A 22,500-nucleotide genomic window follows, 5' to 3' on the forward strand; every position below is an offset into this window, starting at 1 on the left:
GATGGGATGGGTGAGAAGAGGCTTCATCAGAGCAGCCATCCCTCACACGAATCTGGGCCGCAGGCAGCCCAATTCTGGCCCTCCCTCATAGGAGCCACCCAGAGCCTTCTCTCTCTAGGGCTCTGGAGCCACCTACATGATATTATAATGTTGCTAATTGAGGGTTCCATTTGTTGCCATGCCACTCAAGCGACAGTCAGTCAAAGTGAATTCTAGAACTGTATGGTATAAACAAAACTCAGTTCTAAGCTTTGTATCCAGGACGACGGTGGTAGTTAAAGGTGCGATTTGTAGGATTGTCACCGAACGTTCTGTAGGCCAAAATCAAAACACTGGTGAATGTTCTCAAGACTACCAGAAGCGAGCCTCTTCTGGGTTGCCAGATGTAATGAAGACTTAGCTAGTTGACCTGCAGCTGCCTTAACGGTTCTCCAACCATGTCCCAGCTACACATTACGGAAACAGTAAAAACAAAAAATACCTCTCTAACCAATGTAACATATTTAGCTGAAGTTAGCGATGCAGATGAAGTTTAGCCTAGGCTGTTGTGGAGAAATATGGCCAGCTCTGCGTCAGACTTGATATTCTTCGTTTGACGAAGACGTCACCATCTCAGGAAGCTCCTCCGATGTCCACTTAATTTGTTTCTTGCTTTAATTTTGGAAATTAAAATTTGCGTGCCTCTCGTGGGCGTTCATGACTACTGACAGCTGTTGACAGTTGGCTTTTGCTAATTTGGCAACCCAAATAGGAGGACGCGCTAGCCCATTATTAATACGCTATTCAATTAATCGTTCAAAACATAAACGAAAATTCCAAGAGATTCCGCCCCGTAACTCATTTTTTTTCATGGGTTTTACAGGGTTTTACGGGTTAGAGTAATGTTGTCAAATAAGCCATTACTTCAATTCATCGTGTTTCCTTACTCTCTGACAACATATGGTGATCATTTTTGGAATGGTTACAGTTTATTTTCCATTTTTTCCTACATACTGGACCTTTAAGGTATGTAACTTGACTATAATTTTAACAACCTTTTTATTTTTGTTTATTTGTGAAGTGACCTTTGGTGACATGAAAGGCGCTCTAAATAAAATGTATTATTATTATTAGGTATAATAATAATAATAATAATAATAATAATAATAATTATAAATGTAAATGTTTTTGTATGTGATGTTGGATAGAGAAATGGATAATAGAAATAATCTGTGTGTTTTTTAATTATGTTTGTGTGTACACTACCGTTCAAAAGTTTGGGGTCACTTAGAAATGTCCTTGTTTTCATCATTAATGCTGTAAATGACTGTTGTAAAAAGAAATGGCTGATCTTAAATGCATAAAATCTACATTGCCCATTATCAGCAACCATTCGTCAAATGTTCCAAAGGTACATTCTGTTTACTAATCGGATATCATTTTAAAAGGCTAACTGAGAAAACATTGTAGAACGCTTTTGCAATTATGTAAGCACATAATGTAATCTGAAAACTGTTGTCCTGATTAAAAAAACAATGCATCTGATCTCAGCTGGTATTCTGTCTATAATGGAGTGGAATGAAAGTGACCCCAAAGTTTTGATCTCATGTGTTCCAATTGGATGATCATGTTAATTTGCCTACTGATTAAAGTTGTCAACAAATATCAGTTGCCCAATATCAAAGGGAATGTGGCAGAACAACAATACTAGGAACACTGGCCAGCAACATTGCTCAGAAAGGTGCCTTGTGTATCATCAGCTTTGGAGGGCACATACACATCACAGTCAAAGTTGTTCCAAAGGTCTACCAAAAACAGGCAAACTTATGTGTGGGTGAGCAAGTAACCATGTGGTTGAGTGAGTGGGTTGGTGTGAGAGAGGGAGTGCATTGTGTATGTGTGTGTGTGTGTGTGTGTGTGTGTGTGAGCAACCTACACCTTACTCATCTTACACTGGATCATCTTCCTGAATCTCAATATTCTGATCACAAGTCTGGGCCAGTCAGCACCAGAGGCTACATTCATTCTTTTGCACTTCTATGATCACATCACCAAGTATTGGTGTTACCAAAAATATTTGGCAGTACTACAAAAATACGCACCTATAAAGTATTTTGATACAAAATACGCAACCCAATAAAATGCAAACTACAAAATACTATTTTGTATTTGAAATACAGTGTCTATAAAAAGTATCCACCCCGTTGGATATTTCCCTTTTACTGCTTTTATGAATGGAATATTGATCAATTTAATTGGGCCTTTTTACAAAAATCCCCTCTTTAATGTCATATTTTAATTTTATTTTAAACATGTATTGTAAATACGGCCCATACCAGCTAAAGGCCATGACAGAGAGGCAGACAGACAGACAGATACGCATGCACACACACACAAACACACACACCTTGATGATTTGTTGATTGATTTGTTTATTTTGCTGGTAAGGAGCTAAAGCTTGACAAAGGCTAACACCTCTGTGGCTCAGTATTCTTATCTAAGGCCCTTATCCACTGATAACCACTTCAATTCAATTCAAGACTTTAATTATCCCTGAGGGGCTATTCCAAAACAGAAGCGTAAACATAGTATACCAATTGCCTCCTTGTCATAATGTGTCAATTAATGTTCTCTGTTGCCCAGTCGAGCCACTTCACACTATAAGGCAGAGGAAAAATCAGGCCGTTACTAACTCAATGTGCCATGCACCCAACTCTTGGTTCAGGCTGTGGTTATCCCTCGACTACTACAACACCCTTTACATGTACCCTACAGGTACCATGTACCCTTTACAGCACATGGTACCCTGCTACTCACTGAGCTCCACGTAGCTACCAAAGGCGTCAGTTTAGGTGGGGGTGGTGGATATACCACTTTTTGTAATGACTACCACCACAACTGAAAATAAACAAAAAGCCTCTTCAAAAGCGTCTTCTGGTTTTAATGTTTACAGTCATCTAGCAATATTTTTAACATTTATTTTGTATTTGGCCTTTTATGAAATCATGTATTACAAAAGCCCACAGTTGGAGACCATGTAGACATTTGCTTTAATTTCAAAACCGGATTACTCTGGAACAGTTAATTGTATAGGGGAATGCTTTACACCTTTGTGTTTGTAAAGTTCTGCTGTTTATTCTAATATATTGTTTGTAATTTCTTCTTTTTATTCTTTGTTGAGGGGAGGGTCACCCATTTTTTTTTTATTCTAGGAGGGAGGGTCACCCAACTTTTGTATTCATGAAAACAGCAATATTTGGTCCGTCCCCCATGGCCTCGCTTCTGATGAGCCTCGCACCTGGCCAAAGATCACATTAAGCATTTATTCTTTATTTTGGGCAGCCGTGGCCCACTGGTTAGCACTCTGGACTTGTAACCGGAGGGCTGCCGGTTCGAGCCCCGACCAGTGGGGTCGCGGCTGAAGTGCCCTTGAGCACGACACCTAACCCCTCACTGCTCCCCGAGCGCCGCCGTTGAAGCAGGCAGCTCACTGCGCCGGGATTAGTGTGTGCTTCACCTCACTGTGTGTTCACTGTGTGCTGTTTGTGTTTCACTAATTCACCGATTGGGTTAAATGCAGAGACCAAATTTCCCTCACGGGATAAAAAAAGTATACTTATACTTATTAACGCCTATTGTAGCCTAAGCAAAAAGCTTAGTGTGTTTAATGTTCTAAAACAACAATCAGTGATCACCAAATTTCTCTATTGTTCCTCATAATCACTTGAATCTTTAGGTTAGCCCAGGGACTTTCTAATGAGGAAACACAGCACTCAAAAAATCCTCCATAGAAATGCATGGGGCTAGTTTGTAACTACACATATCACACCCCTTACTCAGCAAAACGTCGACATGTAAATACATTGAGCCAATCATGTGGAGTGATGTAAATACATTGAGCCAATCATATCGTGTGTTGTGAAGACATCGTGCCAATCATGTGTTGTGATCTCGCCGCTGGAGCAAGATTGGTGTCATGAAGCCTTGCGCACATAACCTAGAAATCTAGACTCACCCTAGCGGCAGCAAATTACATTTGCTCGACCGTTTTATTGTGAGCCCTATGTAAATTACATTTGCTGCCAGGGCTAGTCTAGCAACTCTCCGTTGGCTTGTGAGCTTGAAAAATTAAACTTCTATCAGGCCAATCAAATCGTGTAGTCGTTAGGTGGGCTTAGCATAATGATTGATGGCAGTTGCAACGGTTTGGCTTGAATTCCCTGCTACTTGAAAACAAATAAGATAATGTTGCTGTTGGCGAACAGTGTGACACGAGTTAAGCTTTTATTAGTCAACTAGCTCCGCTGGTGGGAAATGCATGGGACTAGCGCTGTCCTATTGCGTGCAGAGGGAATTTGAAAGACAACCGATTATCCCGCCCCTCGGACTGAGTACAGCGAACGGTGAGTGCCCAGACCCTACATTTTAATGTGGGTCTGGCTCGTCAGGCTATTGTGCTCGCGCATTTCTGCCGAAATGGATGCCCGACGAGTGCCCAAAAAGCGTTGCCATATGGCCGCCGAGTGGAGGGACTTGCCTAAAAGGACTTTGGTTAGCCTACATGCACGTGACATATGGAAGGCGTAGGCTACGTCCCAAAACAATGATCAACGATCAACAAACAACGATTTAATTTCTTTCTCATATTTCTCCTCATAACCATCTATAAAAATCTATCCTGAAGGTTTTTTTTGTCTTTTGGAGCACGTCCGAATCCCAGGACATAACGCCAAAGTTCCTTGATTACTAGCTCCGCATTAATCCTCTCTGATAACGCACTGTAGGCTACCTCATAATAGGCTCGAGATATAATTCAAAAGGGGACAGGCTACTGCACTTAAAACTTAAAAAGATGAACCTTCCCGAACTTTTAAATTGCGATCAGTGACTGGCATAGGGTGAACAAAGATTTTCGAAGTTGAACAGGCTATTAAAGAAACCCTATGCAGGTCTGGTTATTCCTTCGCTGTTTCTGGGTTTTCGCCTGATTTGGGCTCACATTTTTCACGACATAGCTCCCCCTGCAGCTTCGGTAGCAAGTGACTGCTACGCTAAACCCCCACTAGCTAGCGAGCTAGCCCTCAATAAAATAAGCTAGACACATTGGGCTCACAATAAAACGGTCGAGCAAACACATTGTTCGAGAGACTATCAAAACGCATTACAAAAGCGAAGTTCACCCAAGGGTAGGCTACTTACAATTTCAACAGCAACAAAGCCAAGTCGGAGTCCGTTTTGCAGTCTTCTTAGAAACTACAATCTGACTACATTTTCGAGTATTTCCGCCGAGTTACATCCGGATGTGTTCAGGCCGCGACCAGAAAGTTGCATATTTGGTTTTTCTGCGGAGAAGCAGTAGGGGGAGACGGAGCACCCACCAAACGACCCAAAAAGTGTTGTAGAACCATCAGAACGACTCTCAACCTGCATTATTAAGGTTTAATTTTTGCTAAAATTGTTGCATAGGGCCTCTTTAAAAACTATTTGCGCACCTCCATGTCACAGGAGAGACTAGTGGGCTCGCCCTGCTATGAATTCAAAAAGACGTTAGGCTATACCTGCAAGGTGGCCTATGATTTCATGGCTGAGTTTGCGGCAAAGTAAGCAAGAAAATGTCAAGAAAGAGTCAGGATATGGCGAGTCAATGTCATTTATTTGTCCAATGTTAGCCTACAGACCAGTTTCCATAGTGCACATCTTATCAATAGTTTGAATGTCAAGTGTGTTTCTGCTCATTGACAAATAGCGTTCAGCACAATGATTAATGCCCAATTAATTCCCCCTGTTAAAGTGCTTTGTTACACTAGTTTGGTTTTGTGATGTAGCCTATGATAAACAGTTTATATGGCCAAATAGCCTATGTGACTCAGCTAATGAGAAAACAGTATATGATGGCAGTACATGACTTGTTCTTGTTTACTGATAAGTAGGTATAGTAAAGGAGTATATCATCAAACAACACTCTGATACCCATGCAGAAAAATCATAATGACCATGACGGCCCCTACAAAGTCTCATTCCAATAAATCCAGCTCACTGCCTAATATGAGTTTGACACCCCTCCTCTATGGTTAAACAATTTGCAAAAATATATGTACCGACATAAATATTTTATTCATTATGAATAGTTTTATTTACTGAAGCCTTGTCACTGAATCATTGGATAAAGAATTTGCCTTATTCCTCACCATGCATTTGTGACTTGAAGTAAGCTGTGCTTGCACATGTGCAAATGTCATGTACAGTAGACACAAGCACAGTTGATCTGTGCATGCTATGACCAACTTATGATTCTTATGGAAAGGAATTTCTCTAGGATATTCTTCTTCTAACGCTTTTTGTGCGTTTAATGCGGCTTCAACCGTTTAACGTAGAAACTTCGTTCAAACTGCGTTGCGTAGGTCTTACTTAGGTGACTTCAGCTATGTATTTTTCAACTTTGTAACGTTTATACTTTTTAAACTCTTAATTAAAAACTACTAAAATTTCCCCATTGACTTAACATTAGATTATGACATCACAATAGAGCAATTAGAATCCTATGCCAGGTGTTCAGGCCACCTGGAGCCACTGTCTCAGGCTTTAAGCATACAATATGGCTGTATTAAGACTGCAGATCCTGTTCAACTGCTTCCTGTGCCCACAACTGTTTCAAAATAAAAGTCCCTTTAAACTATCCAACTTTTTAACTGTTCAACTGTTATCAACTGTTCAACTGTTACTGTAACTGTTTGTCAACTATGACTCCCATCAACTGTATCCTCTGCCTTCAACTGTTTCAAAATAAAAGTCCTCACTAGCTAGTTAGCATCATTAGCATAGTTAGCATTTTAGCAAAACTGCTAAAAATGATTAGCTAAGTTAGCTGAGTCACATGGTTAGCATAGTTAGCATGTTAGCATTGCTAGCATGTTTTCCAAAACTGCTAGAAAACATGAGCTAAGTTAACTAAGTAACTTGTTCAAAATAATTAGCTTTGTTAGCATAACTGCTAGCAAACATTAGAGCCATTCCAACTGTCAGTTATCGTCAACTATCTACCTATATAGAGCCTTTAAACTATTTGTCTATCAACACACATTAAACTATCAGTCTGTCAACAACTTTTAAACTATCTACATATAACTTTTAAACTTTCAACATTCATTAAACTATCTGTCTATTAACAACTGTTAAACTATCTACATTCAACTTTTAAACTGTCTACGTCTAAACTATCAACTTTTTATTAAGCTATGCTATGTCTGTCCTAGCTTCATTTTCATGCACTCGTAATTCCCTGGAATTACATTCTCTAGTTATTTTTCATATAAGGTTTGCCATGTGTTAAGTGAAGAGTTAGATATTTCACTGAGAGTAATGGGTATGCAGAGCTGTGTGCAGAAGGTAAATATGAATACATTTCATGTAAATTCAATGTTAAGTTTCTGAAGAACCGTTTATCACAGCAACTAGCTGCTAATATCATTGAAGGCTTATAGGTTCCGTTCTTTCGTGTCATTTATGCTATGTCTGTTTGAGGAGTACGTCACACATTGTTTCTGACGGGCTCTAGGGGTAATTAAATTAAACAAATGTAGAGGTGACCCTATTATTCTATTGTGTGTGTGATTGTGTGTGTGTGTGTGTCTGACAGGGACCCTCACTATACTGCTGATGGATCCTGTGAAGTGCTTTCATTTGTATCTGTATCTATCAGTCTGAGCCATTACCACAGGCTGGGACCAAAATGTTCCTATTGATCCACAGGCCGCTTGTTTCTTTTCATCATTCTCGAACCACAAACACATACTCTATTCAGTGTGTATTTGTGTGTGTGTATCCTTGTGTCCTCATATCCCTACTTCATCACCCGGGAAACACTGAGCCTGGCAAGGACCCCCGCTGCTTAGCAACAAGATCCACACAAATGACACCCACATCCAGAGGAGCTTAAAGCTTTTTGGTCGATTATTCATGAAGTCACACACACGGGGGAGAGAGAGAGAGAGAGAGAGAGAGAGAGAGAGAGAGAGAGAGAGAGAGAGAGAGAGAGAGAGCGAGAAAGACACCTGAGTGTTTTGAGGAAAGCAGCTCTACATGCACCTAATTAAAAGTTTTGTTTTTCCTGCCAACCCAAGCCCAGACTCCTAACTGGTTATAGCCATATTGTCAAAGCCAGCAACCCCCTCTAAAGACCCTCCTAAAAAAGAATAATCTGGATGCTTCCATACTGATTAATTATTGTTTCATATTCAATCTACCACGTGTAGTCAAAATCATAGAAAAAGTAGCTTCTAAATCAACTCTCTTCTTAAGGATTTAACATGAGTCCAGTCCAGTCCTTTGATGTTGTTGTTGCAGACTGGAACATTGGGTTGGATTTTTAGGTATGTTTAGCTGAGTGGTCACGGACCTGTGTATTTGTCTATATAGCAGGAGAGAAAGAGAGAGACAATGTGTGGGTGTCCGCAGGCAGGCAGTTTTGATGATGGAAAATACAGGAGTCATGATAAAAAAAAATTGCCCAGTGTGCAGAAAGGCCATCTGGCCCATGTCTCAGCCGTGACACCTGGGCTGGGAGAGTGAACTGCTTTTTAGACACACTCCAAACACACTTGCGGTGATAAGCCTTGGGTGACATTGGGAGGGCAGATGTCACTGAAAAAAAAGTGTGAGTATATTTACATTTGTATTTGTTGATGTGTGTGTGGGGCAGACAGAGTGAGAGAAAAAGTGTATGCATCAGTGAGAGAGAGACAGAAAAAGAAAAAGGGAGGAAGAGAGTAAATGAAAAAGGGGTGGAGGGAGAGAGAGAGATGACATGCAGCTAAATATATCTAGGGTGTCTGAAGGACAATATCTGGGTGTCTGAAAAGAGTGCTGAAGTCGTATACACTCACACAGCCACCTGACTGTGTTTAAGCTCTGCATAACGTGTGTGTGTGTGACAGAGATGGAAACGGCGTGCTATATTTTTTAACTGGGTTGGCTGGGTGAGATCACAAATGACGCAGAATGTAGGCCACACCAGTTCCTCCGTCCCTCAATCTCCATCTCTTCCTCATATGTGCATGTGTGTCTGTGTGCGTGTGTGAAGCTTTAATCATTGATTAGCGTGATGAATTTTTCATGCAGGTGTTTCACATTACACGCCTGCAAATGGGAGAACCAAACAAAGCAAGGAGAAGATATACACAAAAAGGGACACGGACACACACACAGGCACTTCATGGATGCCCATGAGATATACCCAACAGACCTCTCTGGAGATGCATATCACTCATTACGCACTAGTATAACCACAGGGTCGGGACTTGAAGGGTAAGCTTCAGCAGAGACTTTCTAATGTGGAGACACAGCACTCAAAAAATACTCCATAGAAATGCATGGGGCTAGTTTGTCACGCCAATATGGCCGTTGTCTACACATATCCCACCCCTTCCTCGGCAAAACGTCGACATGTGAATACATTGAGCCAATCATATGGTGTGTTGTGAAGACATCGTGCCAATCATGTGTTGTGATCTCGCCGCTGGAGCAAGATTGGTGTCGTGAAGCCTTGCGCACGCGCAGTTATACCCAAAGACTGTGCCCGATGAGTGCCCCTAAAACGTTGGTATATGGGCGCCGAGTGGAGGGACTTGCCTAAAAGGACTTTGGCTTCAGCCAGTTAGCATCCCAGCTGGCCGCCATCTTAAAAATTGGTGTTGACACAAACAAGCCAATTAGGTGCCATATTTCCAATGGCAACAAATGTTGTTACCCGCATGGATTGGCTGATACTCCCAGCAATAAACTGCCAGCTTGACCACCAACCAGCATTGCCGACAACATACCATTGTACTCTGTCGTATTCATCTGTAACATGACACCTAATTGATGGTGCTAGAGATTAACTACGCAAGACTCCATTTTGAAAAAGATAGTTGTGGTGAATTTCAACCTTTTTGGTTAAAGTGGTTAGCCTAACATGGGCCATTTAAATAAATGGAAGCTGTACTCCCCCTCTCCATTGTGGGTGACTCACCTGAAATAAAAGAAACTCCATTTCCAATCATGCACAAGACCTTATGTTGCCAGCTCATGATTACATCAAGTGTAACAAGTGCTGGCCAGTGCATTCGTCTCAAGATCCAACTGGAAAGCCTTCAATATAGCTTACACCATGTTGTAGACTTCAAATCAGTGTTGACCAAGAGGACACAAAAAAAGCTTCCTGGATTGCATCAGATGATCTCTACCCACACAACAGGTCACATGGGGTGTCTTAAGACATTTCCAAGGGCTCTGCACTGATAAAGTCATACCAATACAATTGCAGATTATTGGGGGGCATTATTGAAACACCAGCAGCACCCTTGACAAAAGGTACACACCAAAACCATGGCAAAAGTAAAATAATTTCACCCAAGAGTGCCCATTAGAAATAGAACACTGTTCTTTTGAATGTTAAAGCCTGGTCCTGGTAATCAACCCAGGTGAGATGGCCAACTTAAGACAGCCATCTTCAGGGTTAACAATTTGAGGGATGGACTGGAAGCAACGGACAAAGGCCTTGGTCAGCTAGCAAGCACACATGTTCAACGTTCTTCCTCAGTCACCATCAATTTGATCAATTAGTGTACAGGCACCTCATGAAAAAGATCCATATTTTAAGTTAAACCCTATTTAAAGACTAACCAACTAGACTTTCCCTTTAAAACCAGACACAGAGCAGACAAGATGTTTTGTTCCATTTATTGACAACTATTACAACATTTTTAGCCAACTAACAAACATTAAACAACTTTGCAATTCGTACAAAATATAAACTATCGTTTACAAAGAAGCATCCCCTGCCCCCAGAACAGGTAGGGCTAAAGCCGCCCAGCCCGACGCAAAACATGGGTACGTTTAAAAATCAGCGTTGGGACAAAGAGCGAGACTTGAAGCATTCACCAAATTTCCAAAACACCAAAAAAAGCCCCGTCCTAAAATAAGTGACGACGTTGTAGTTATAATGAAAACATCCTCCATTCTCTTTCCATGAGCAGTAGCCTAGTTGACTCATCCATGGTGTCGACCATAGTCAGGGGGACATCCTTCAAATTGCATGAGAGTCCGAAGTCCGTTTATAAACAACTTCGTCGTTCTGTACTTCGGGGATTTGCAAAGCTGAGTTTCAGGACTATTGCATCTTCGGTTTGCCAAAGGTGTGCGGGAACGTAGAAATTGGAGCATGTTACAGAAAACGGTACAGCACAGACGTAACCATGGTGAAGCCGAGGAGCAGGACCGCGCCGGCTGCATTGAGGGGGCTCGCGGCAGATTTAGGCGTAGTGACGATGAGGTTACTCTGTGTGACTGGAGCAGTGCCGTTCATCGTGGAGTTACTCGGCATTGCCGTGGTGCTCTGCGCGACGACCTGTGGGGAGACAAGAGGAGGACACCCACAGTGTTATTACGGCATCCACCTGGCCTCAACGAGAACGGTGTCAAACTGGTTTCCTTGGGAAACCCGTTTGGCCCGGGCCATACAATTTAATCTGTCGTAGTAACAGCTGAAAAACTGACCCCCAAACTATCAAGGGATCCAATGCTGCTCTATCGAATAGCAACTTAACTCCCAGAAGCCACCCTGCTATTACAAGTCGGTCAATTCGCCTACCTTACCAACACAGGCACACTAAGAGACCGCGTTGCAACCGCCAAACCCGTGCCCATCTAACGTGCACGTGTCGGGGCATCGAATAAGACATGCATGCAATTACGCTGTACAGGATGTACAAAATCACACATTTAGTGAAGGCATCTTAGCCCTGAGCTGACAGGGATTATTTTAAAGGATGCTACAATTCAATAACTGCTAGGGGACATTAGGGAGCGTTGTAGGAGAAACGAGCACCACCCGAGTAAATAACCACTGGTGTTTTGGATGCGCATGATAATGCAACGGCTCCTCATAGGGACAGATCAGGTTGCAGTGTCGCGCCGTATTGAGAGAAACTTTACCTCAGAGGGGCTAGTTCGGTATACAGTGGCCTTAAATGATTCATGACTACGCGTTTGGAGACCATGGAAACCTGGAAAACGGTGGACATTGATATCGCCTTGGTCACAGTGTTTTGGCGCCTTCAACTTAGTTATCCCAAAAAACGAGTTAATCACTCCTCTCATCTAGTTAGCGTCACTTGTTGCTCACAAAGTTGAATTTCAAGCACTAGGTGTTAATTAAAAAAATAAAAAAAATAAAATAAAAAAAAAGACGAGAAAACATGCAAATGTTTCACCCCTCAAGTGACCATTAGGATTGAATTAAAAAGCACGAGTCTGAGAGGGAAACATTGTAGGCTACCATTGGTATGATTTGAAAGACTTTTGTTTATCAAAACGTAGCCTACCTGTGCTGACAAACAGAGAACGAAGAGAAGCACTCCGAGTTGGCAGACAGTTACTCCAGACATTTTGCGATGCTCCACTATTTTGGCCAGCTGTAGGAAGTAATAAAAGCGCTACACGCGTTCACCAGCCTTTCTCTGGGTAAATGAGAACTCAACACCGGTACAGCACCCACGCCATTTATACTGCCGGTGATGACGGACAGGTGTGACGTAAATCAGAGCCACGGACGAGACCTGTAGGCTAGTACCTATGAGTTTCTTTTATTAACGGCAAAGAAAGTTGAATGATTGAGTCTACGGATGTCATAAAATATTTCAATTAATGTCATTCATTATATGTCAATTAGTGTATGCCTTCTCTGACCGCCCTGCTGTACGCTGTACGACAACGAACTGTAATGAATACATTTGGGTTTACACTGGCTTTTATGTCCGACGTTATTTCAGGAAAAAGGTCTGCAATTTATCAAGACATTGATCACAGGATATTTTAGGGCAACGGAATACATGCATGTTAGCTGCTGGGGTTTATATCGACTTTGCTGGTACTTTCAGGGCATGCGCATAAATGCTAGGATGATCTACAAACATTCGCAGACCACTACAATTATAGGCCACCTGCTACGCCTGCGGGTACGAACACGACATCTACCGGCAATGCATGAAACATACGCCTAATTTGGATTTTTGAATAGATTGACAGCGTCCTCTAGAGATCAAAATACGCCGTTCATAAGAAGCAACGATATGCTGAGTTTACAATGTGGTTCTGGTCAAAATTGACCTAACTGACATAAATATTATGCTCTCTAAGTTTTAATGGCATTAAAACACAATTAAGTCAAGTTTTTAATAAGGTTGTACAATCAAAATAGTCTAATTACTCAAAAGAAGATAAATCAATAGGCTAATATACATAGCCTAATTTAGGCATTCCCTACATACATATAGCCTACATACAAATAGTGTAAATCTAAATATAAATTATAAAATCAAAATGTTCCTACATATGAATACATCTATCTATCTATCTATCTATCTATCTATCTATCTATCTATCTTAATATTTCATTTAATAATTTATTTCACCATTAACAAAACATCTATAATTCATATCAACACTCAACTGACATACCATTACATAATCATTGAGCGTCATACAATTATAAAATTAATTTAGACATTATTGGAAATACACACTCTTGAGCTTTTCACAGCAAATCATGAAAAAGAAACAAATTAAAAGAAATAAAATGTACACACACACCCACTTTACACATTCATGGCTGTATATTAGAGCTGAGCCCTCTCCTTTTTGATATTCAGGATAAAGCAGGGCAATTCTGCCCCCATCTGCGGATCAGCAACCCAAAGCTCAAACATTGCTTCAAATTTAAAACAATTAGAAAAAAAGAGCTAAAGAAAGTTGCATTGCCAATTGGAAAGACAACATTAAACAAGTAGTCTAAATAAACTACATTACTACAAAATAATAAGACATTATTGCAAATCGGCACCATATTTTATTCAAATTAGAAATCTTTGACAAAGAAAGCTATTGACAATGTACAGGCTCAGTGACCGTACCCTTGTCTTAGAAAAGGATAGACATAGGGAACTGGAGCTGTAGAGGACAAACTGTATTCCCAGAACGTCCTAAACATCAACACATAGAAACCCACGACCCCAGAATAGAGCACCCTTGCTCTGGATTCATGAACATAGCAAAATAACTGAAGCTATCTAGCCTCTGAATACATACAATCCTGTCACATTTGGAGAGAGACTCCACATGTCTATCAATAATAATTAACACATACAGTAGGTATGAGAGAGAGAGAGAGAGAGAGAGAGACTGAGTCCTCCTCTGTCTCAGGACCTGACTGGATCAGATGAGTCCCCAGGGCCCACTGCAGCTCGAAACCCGAGACCTGCGGCTGGATAAGATTTCTGTTTACACACACACACACACACACACATGCACACGCACACACATACAGAGAGAGAGAAAGAGTGAGAGAGAGAGAGAAAGAGAGAGAGATGGTATGATTCCAGATTTTATGATATATGATGGTTTCATAACGCACACAACACACCAGACACAGACTGTGTGTGTGTGTGTGTGTGTGTGTGTGAGAGAGAGACCAAACACAAACTCGAATGCTATTTGGCCCTTAACCATGATTAAAAATTAGCCCATTATCTTGAAACACTAAAAGACAAAAAACTTACAAAGTCCTTGAAAATGTACAGACTCAGTGAGCACAACCTGGTCATAGAACATGGAAGGCGAAAGCAGACCTGGCTGCCTACAGAAGCCAGACTGTACCCTCAAAACCAGAGTGCTGTAGAAACAGAGCTACATTTTCTCACTGAGTGCCCAGAGTTCACAGAACAAACTAATAAAGGAACAATTAAATATATATTGGGAGAAATTAAAGAAACTGCACTAGCAGCAGCAAAATATGTATCGGCATGCCACAACAAAAGAGATACAACCTCAAACCAGTGAGACCACCCCACACAAAAAAGACTTATGTGTTTGTTTCAACCTCTCATTCATTTATTTAATTATTTTTTTTTCTGATCCCATCTATTCTATACTTTAGTTATTCTCTAATATATTTTTTATTTAATCATTATTCATATTACCATTATTGAAAATCATATATGTTATTACTATTATTAACATTATTACTGCTGTTCATTTTACTGTTAATGCTTTATTTTAAATGTTTTGGCAACATTGTACAATGCACAGTCAGTGTTGTAATGTAACGGAGTACAAATACTTTGTTACTATACTTTTCACTTTTCACGACATTTCACGTAACTGTACTTTACTTCGTTATTTAAATTTATGTCAACTTTCACTTTTACTCCACTACATTTCCTGATATGATATAATACCGACGAATTAAAACAAATGCAGTGTAGGCTGCAAACGCCTGATATACGAATTAAAATGGATTGACAAGCGGTGGCCAACTGGCCATACATTTGTCTAATATTTACTTTGTAACATATTGATAGCCAACCTTAGAACAACATCGAGTAGCAGGATCGCTATGGTTTAACCCAGGGGTCTCAAACTCAAATGAGCTGGGGGCCACTTCTGCCAACTTCATCTGATTGGAGGGCCGGCTATTTCTGAAAATGCAATGTTCTTTTTTTCAAATACCACACAAAACTGCAAACAGAAAGTGCAAGTGTTTTTATCTAGTTTTAGACACCTGTGCTAGCAACCTTAGCTTATAAAAAAAATAATGATAAAATAAATATTAATACAAATTATAAAACAAACAAAAAGCATAAAAACGGGTATGTGTGTGTTTCACACCAAATAAAAATATTTTCCTCTCATAACTTTTCTAAACCTGGCAAACTAGGCGTCAGGGTTAAGAAAGCAACACCATTGGATTTTTATATCAAAATTTCAAAAGGCCATGGCTTGAAAGTGGTCAGAGATAAAGTCCTACTGTAAATGTAAAAATCTTTGAGTATAAACAAAAGTTTATGAAGGGGGTAAATGTACCCATCACTGGATGGCAAGCACCTCAAATTATGCACCTTTCAGTAAATACTGGATGAACATATTTGAGCAGGTTTACTTTCCTTTTTTTCATATTACCCACATAACAAATGAACAGGAAAACACCTAAATACCAACACCTAAGATGTGTATGGTTTAGTGATGTATTACTAAACCACAAGGCCTACAATAAAGTATTCTGGTCAAATCAGTTCCTATCGCGGGTCATCTGAGTACCCAGAAGTTCGCATAGTTCGTTTCTACTAGCCCTGCTGTCTGTACCACGTCCATTACGGACACTTTCATCACGATTACCACTGCAACCAAGCTATGTTGGGCAGAGGGTCGAAATAAGCATGGTATGGTTAGTGGACACCGTCGTATAGGCTACACGCAAAGACGCACCTCCATTCACAGACCCACTGTGACTATCACTGTCAATAGACGATCGATCATAATCTCCAAGAGGATATTCTCCTTCAGAATCAGAATAGGTGAATAACATAGCCTACCTAAGACTTCATCACACGTGAACGTTTTTCAACATTAGGTGTAGGCCTATTTCTGCTTCAATTTGTGCAAAACTATGGCCTGCATCGCTTCCGCGTCATTACAAATGCACGTCTTTGTGTTTCTCGCGTGTAATACAAGTATTTCCTGAAAACTTTGCGCAGCGATTTTGGGTTTGAATCAAGCTCTGGATGTCTAGCACATAGTGGAGCAGAGTAGGCTACAAATGAGATTTGTCACCGTACTTGGATCTATCGTCTATTTTAATCAGTATCGTTGTTTGTCGCAATTAAAAATAGCCTCAAGGGCCGAATTACATTCCGCGTCCGGAATTGGGCCGGACGCGGGCCGGATTTGGCCCGCGGGCCGGGTGTTTGAGACCCCTGGTTTGACCGGAGGTCTCCCTTCCACTCAGCGGCCACGACCATCGCTGCTGCTAGCTTAAAAATCAGGCCTACAATCACACGCCATAGGAGGAGTTCCATAGATATACTGACACGGGGAGAGGTTTAATGAGGCGATTTATCATTTTGTGCAATTTCATTCTTAATGTCTTAACAAGAGGGAATCTGCACTAATATTCAGGGAATTTCGCATGTCGATTCTCAACCTTTTTTAAGCAAATGCCCATACACCCATAATTGCAACGTTACCTGCAGTTTGTTTGAAACGCTAGGTGAACATATAATAATCAATTGGACCTGAAATGTCTTTCTTTGTTGCCATTATTAGAGATCAGCCTTTCTTAAAAGCGTATTGTGATCGAACACCAGGCGCACAATCCACTAGGCTACATTATATGAAATGCCTAGGCATAACTATCCAAGAAAAAAAAATCAAATGAAAAGGCAGGCCTTGTATTAGGCTAGGTGAACTTGGCTATTAAACGGGAGACTTCCCGTGGCCCATCTGTAAACAATTCTGGGTCTTACATTTAAGTAGTATGTTTGCCATGTCCGTGCTATTGGTCTATGCATGTCCATGTTTGCATTGCACTGCTATACCAAAAAAATATGTTTTGACTGTGGCGCGCAATTTTACGCACGGGGCGCACCTTGAAATAGTGTTTACCCAAATTCAACCCTTCCCATAACGTGCAAGGTATATTGTGCTTGCTAGTATGATTACAGTAGTTTCTTTTAACTTGTCGACCAGCCAGCCACGGTCATATGACCTATATTTCGAAGGAAATTTGACTGTTAACCACAAGTGTGAAATAAATCATGTGTAAGCCTATATAAAATGAAGAGTGACGTCACCAGTCGAAATAGCTGTACCCCCGAAGCTTACCGGTATAATTCGAACACTGGATAAAATGTATACTTTTACTCCGTTATATTTCCACTAAGCATCTTCGTTACTCGTTACTAAAACATACAATTAGAAGAAATGTGTGCGACTGCAATAAGGGAGGTTTGGCGAATCACTGCTCCTAGATTGCATTACGCACGCTCCGCACGCTGCGCGCTCTATTTCAGCGCTTGTTTGTTGCTAAAGGAGGAAGGCGCACAACTGAAACCGCCATGGAAGCACGAGCACCTACTGGAGGACCTCCCTACGATAGTGGTGAACTAGGTGAACAGGGTAGTGGTGAAGAGAACGTCATACACCCGTGGCCGTATTTGCAAGAAATTTTTCTGTACATTGGCAGCTTCTGTGAAGCTGAACACTCCGCTACCTGCCTCAGCAGCCTGTGAAAGGCTATTTAGCATCGCAGGACTTGTCTTCAGTCCAAGAAGAGTAAGACTGAATCAGGCCAGGCGTGGGTAATCAGGAGAATTCCCGGTGGGCCGCTTCACTTTTGGGCCGGTCGAGGAAAAAATATTGACATTTGTCACGTCACGTTAGCCTATGTGAGGATGTTAGCCTATGTGAGGGAGTTCTCCCCTCCCAAAAAGAGTTGGTTGGGTCCATATAGCCCGTCTTTTCCAAAAAGTTTTCTCAGATATGGATAGCTGAGCCGGCCCTACTAGTAGACACAAGCCAGAAAGGATGGATGGTAGAAAGAGGCCAGGAGAGACTGAGCAGCAGATCAACCAGTCGACCACTGAAAATGGTGAGCCCAAAATTAGTGATGAGGAGGCCATGACTACAGGGACAAGTAGAGAGGATAAATTAAAGTTATTTAATGTAAGAAAGAGCAATTAGCCGACATGATAAACCTATATGCCTTGTTTGCTCAGAAGAGGGTGTAGTAAAGGAGTAGGCTAAATCACCAAACAACAATATAGCCCAGGGGTTTTCAACTGGGGGGGGGGTATTTTATACAGTCCAGCCTTGTTCCAGCCTTGCCCTTTACTTTAGATATGCCAGTGTGGAAAAACCGCTCTCACAGAGGTATTGTTGGAAAGGGTAAAAGACACCTCACAGCACTCTTTCTCATAAGCGGCTGTCCTTTGACATCAAGCAAAATATGTTGCATATAGGCTACTCAAGAAACTGTGTGTCTCCATATGACGCGAGTTTCCGCAGTTTCATGGCCTCAACGTTGAACATACGAAACAGTGGTACCTCCTCTCCAGTTTTGTCAATCGTTACTGTAAATCCATATTTAACATTTAATCGTCACTGTATTTTCTTTCTCGTTTCCAATATGTTTCCTCCGAAGTTGGAACTTTGTATGAAGAGCATGCAGCAGAATCCTGTCCATCTGTCCTGACATCTGTTACTTTCCTTAGGCTACTAAATAGCGATCCATGCTGGTACTGACTAGCTAACTTCACCTTAGTTATAAACGTTAGTTAACAGCTCCACTCCTCTCCAAATTTCACCAAACTATTAAGCTTATTTTCAACGAAACCTAACGTGAACTCCGTCCGAGATGCTGGTCTATTTCGCGCAGAGACTGTAGCCTACCTTATGAATGTGAGTGTGTCAAGTCAAGTCAAGTCAAGTTTATTTATATAGCACATTTCATACACAGAGGTCATTCAATGTGCTTTACATAAACAAAACCAAACAATAATAACAAATAAAAGCATAAAAGGGCAATATAGTCAAAGAATAGTTAAAAGGTAAAGATCATAATAAAAAGAAAACATAAAACACAAGGTAAAACCATTTAAAAATAAATAATAATTAGTAAGCAAAAACAAAGGCAAAAGTAGTAAAAAAAGTAATAAAAGACAAAGTAGAATAATTATCAAGGCAGATTCAGAATTTGTAACTCGGCACAGTTAGCAGAAAGCATCTGAGAACAGTTTGGTCTTAAGTCTAGATTTAAAACTGGCTACAGTTGGGGCCTTTTTAATGTCATCCGAAAGTTGGTTCCACAGCTGAGCCGCATAGCAGCTAAAAGCTGCTTAACCATGTTTAGTTCTAACTGTAGGTTTTACTAGCAGGTTTTTCACCTGGGACCTGAGAGGACGAGAAGGTGTGTACTGCTGAAGCATGTCTGACAGGTATTTAGGTCCTGCTCCATTTACTGATTTATAAACAAGCAATAGTGCTTTAAAGTCAATTCTGTGACTTACTGGAAGCCAGTGCAAGGACTTAAGAATTGGAGTAATGTGGTCAGTTCTTTTAGTTTTTGTTAGAGTCCTAGCTGCTGCATTTTGTATCACCTGAAGCTGTTTAATAGTCTTTTTAGGAAGGCCTGTGAACAGTCCATTGCAGTAATCAACCCTGCTGGAGATAAATGCATGAATGAGTTTTTCTAAGTCATGTTTTGACATCAGCCCTTTGAGTTTGGCAATATTTTTGAGGTGGTAAAAAGCTGATTTAGTTATCGCTTTCATGTGACTGTTGAAATTTAGATCACTGTCAATTAATACACCAAGATTTTTAACAGGATCCTTTGCCTTCAACCCTTTTGTGTCAAGGAGAGTGGCAACCCTAAGTCTTTCCTCATTTTTACCAAATATAATTACTTCAGTTTTTTCTTTGTTCAGCTGAAGAAAATTTTGAGACATCCAGGTGTTGATTTGTTCTATACACTGACACATAGATTCAAGAGGACCATAGTCGTTTGGTGATAGAGCTAAGTAAATTTGTGTGTCATCTGCATAGCTATGATATGAAATCAAATTATTTTGAATGATTTGTCCAAGTGGGAGCATATAGAGGTTGAATAATAGTGGCCCCAAGATCGACCCCTGGGGAACACCACAGGTCAAGGACGTTGGTGTTGAGGTACAGTTTCCGATGGCAACAAAGAAGCTCCTTTCTTGTAGATATGATTTTAGCCAGCTGATAACTATGCCTGTAAATCCAACCCAGTGTTCTAGTCTGTGTAGTAAAATATTGTGATCAACAGTGTCAAATGCTGCACTAAGGTCCAGTAGCACTAGGACTGATGTTTTACCTGAATCTGTGTTGAGGCGTATGTCATTGGAAACTTTAATGAGAGCTGTGTGACGTTGGGGACGCAAAACACACCATTAGCAAAGCACAGGATAGACCTATAGGCCTACAAGCTAGCATATCCTGTGTCAGTTTGAATCTCATCTCCTCTATAGTATTTTAGATATTTTCAATAAGTTCAGTATTCACACCAATGCGCAAAAATTCTGGAAATGGTTTGGAAAAATTAATGATGAAAAAAAAATGGTTAATTGTGAAATTACGCAGAATGCGTCACGGACCACCTGCAATGACCCCGCGGACCACCGGTTGAAAACCCCTGATATAGCCTACCCATGCAAAAAACATGTAGCCTAAACATTAGTTCAATATGCCTCTTTGTGGAAGCGTTGGATAGGCTACATTTCAAAGGCTTTCTTTCTTTCTTTCTTTCTGTGTTTGTTAACTTGTGGAATAGTGGAATATTTTTTGTTAACTTTGTTAATTCAGTTGAAGTGAATTATTATATAACCTTTACACATTTGTTGAACCATGGTACTAATAAAAACTACAGGATAGTAAGAGCTGAAATGTTTCTTCATTTATCCAATTTCCACTACTATGGAAAACGTGGGCCGGTCTTGGGACTGAAACTCCCGGGCACTAGCCTAGAAATCTAGACGCATCCTAGCGGCAGCAAATTACATTTTAATGTGGGTCTGGCTCGTCAGGCTACCCGGGCACTGAATTCTGGCAACTTTGAAAACCAGCTTCTTTTAAAGATGAACAGACACCTTTTCAGTTTCAACTAATGGCTGGCATATTAGTAGCTGCTAGACATACAGTACGTGGCCTGTGTGTGTGTGTGTGAGAGAGAGAGAGAGAGAGTGAGATGGTGACCTGGGGAGTAAGCCCTAGAAATGCTACCAGCAGGTCATTTTTTTTTAAGACATAAGTTATTTATTTTTCATTTTTACCTGAAGTTCATACAAAAGTGAAATTTCTGTTTCTGTTTTTTTCTTTGATGTCAGCTCTAAAAATATGCTGTTCTAGAAAAGAATGTGATTTTGATTTGATGAGTGAGATTAAGAAGATATGGGAACCCTGAATATGCTTTATGCGTTAAAGCCAAAATAAAGTTCACAATAAAAGTTAAAAATAAAACCGCTTGCTTTTTACTTTTTACTTTTACTTCAAATACTTAAGTATATTAAATATCAGAAAATTACTTTTGATACTTAAGTACAGTATATATCAGATACTTTAAGTAATATTCACTTCTAGGTAACTTTCACTTCTACCAAAGTCTTTTTCTAGTACGATACTTGTACTTTTACTCAAGTATTGCTTTCTAGTACTTTATACAACACTGTGCACAGTGATGCCAATAAAGCTCATTGAATTGAATTGAGAGAGAGAGAGAGAGAGAGAGAGAGAGAGACTTTGTAAGCCCACACAAACACATGCAGATGAAAGTTCTCGCACTGAAGTCGGGTCGGCTGAGATTGTGGAGAACAAGAGCGCGTGTCAAGTTACCGTTTCGCTCCTCCCTCGCGCCAGGCTAGAGGCCAGGAACGTTTCAACACTGCCCGCGTGCAAACGGGACCTCTCCTGTGACAGCCGTCGACAACTAGAAATGATAGTCCTGCACCGCGCGTCTGAGTGCTTCCTCCTCTCGTGCGCGGGCTCGAGAGGTCCTGGTCTTTCCTGAATCTCTGTCAGCGGTGCCATCTGTTCGACAATGCGCGAGATGGAAGCGGAGAGACCGCCTGAGATCAAGCGCAGCAGAAAACCCGCGCGCCCCGTCAAACGGGAACTCAATTCGGAGATGAAGGT

At 40.8% G+C, this 22,500-nt stretch overlaps 1 protein-coding gene across 1 annotated transcript in view; it reads left to right on the plus strand.

The window, feature by feature from the left end:
• Window positions 1-22,254: 22,254 nt before the first annotated feature.
• Window positions 22,255-22,500, plus strand: part of LOC121712151 (sine oculis-binding protein homolog B-like) — a 17,308-nt gene continuing 17,062 nt past the window's right edge. The window contains exon 1 of the mRNA XM_042096218.1: window positions 22,255-22,498. Within this exon, the coding sequence (XP_041952152.1) occupies window positions 22,406-22,498 (93 nt within the window). The 5' untranslated portion in view covers window positions 22,255-22,405. The remainder of the gene's footprint in view (window positions 22,499-22,500) is intronic.

The sequence above is a fragment of the Alosa sapidissima genome, chromosome 6, assembly GCF_018492685.1.
Source record: "Alosa sapidissima isolate fAloSap1 chromosome 6, fAloSap1.pri, whole genome shotgun sequence".
Lineage (NCBI taxonomy): Eukaryota > Metazoa > Chordata > Actinopteri > Clupeiformes > Clupeidae > Alosa > Alosa sapidissima.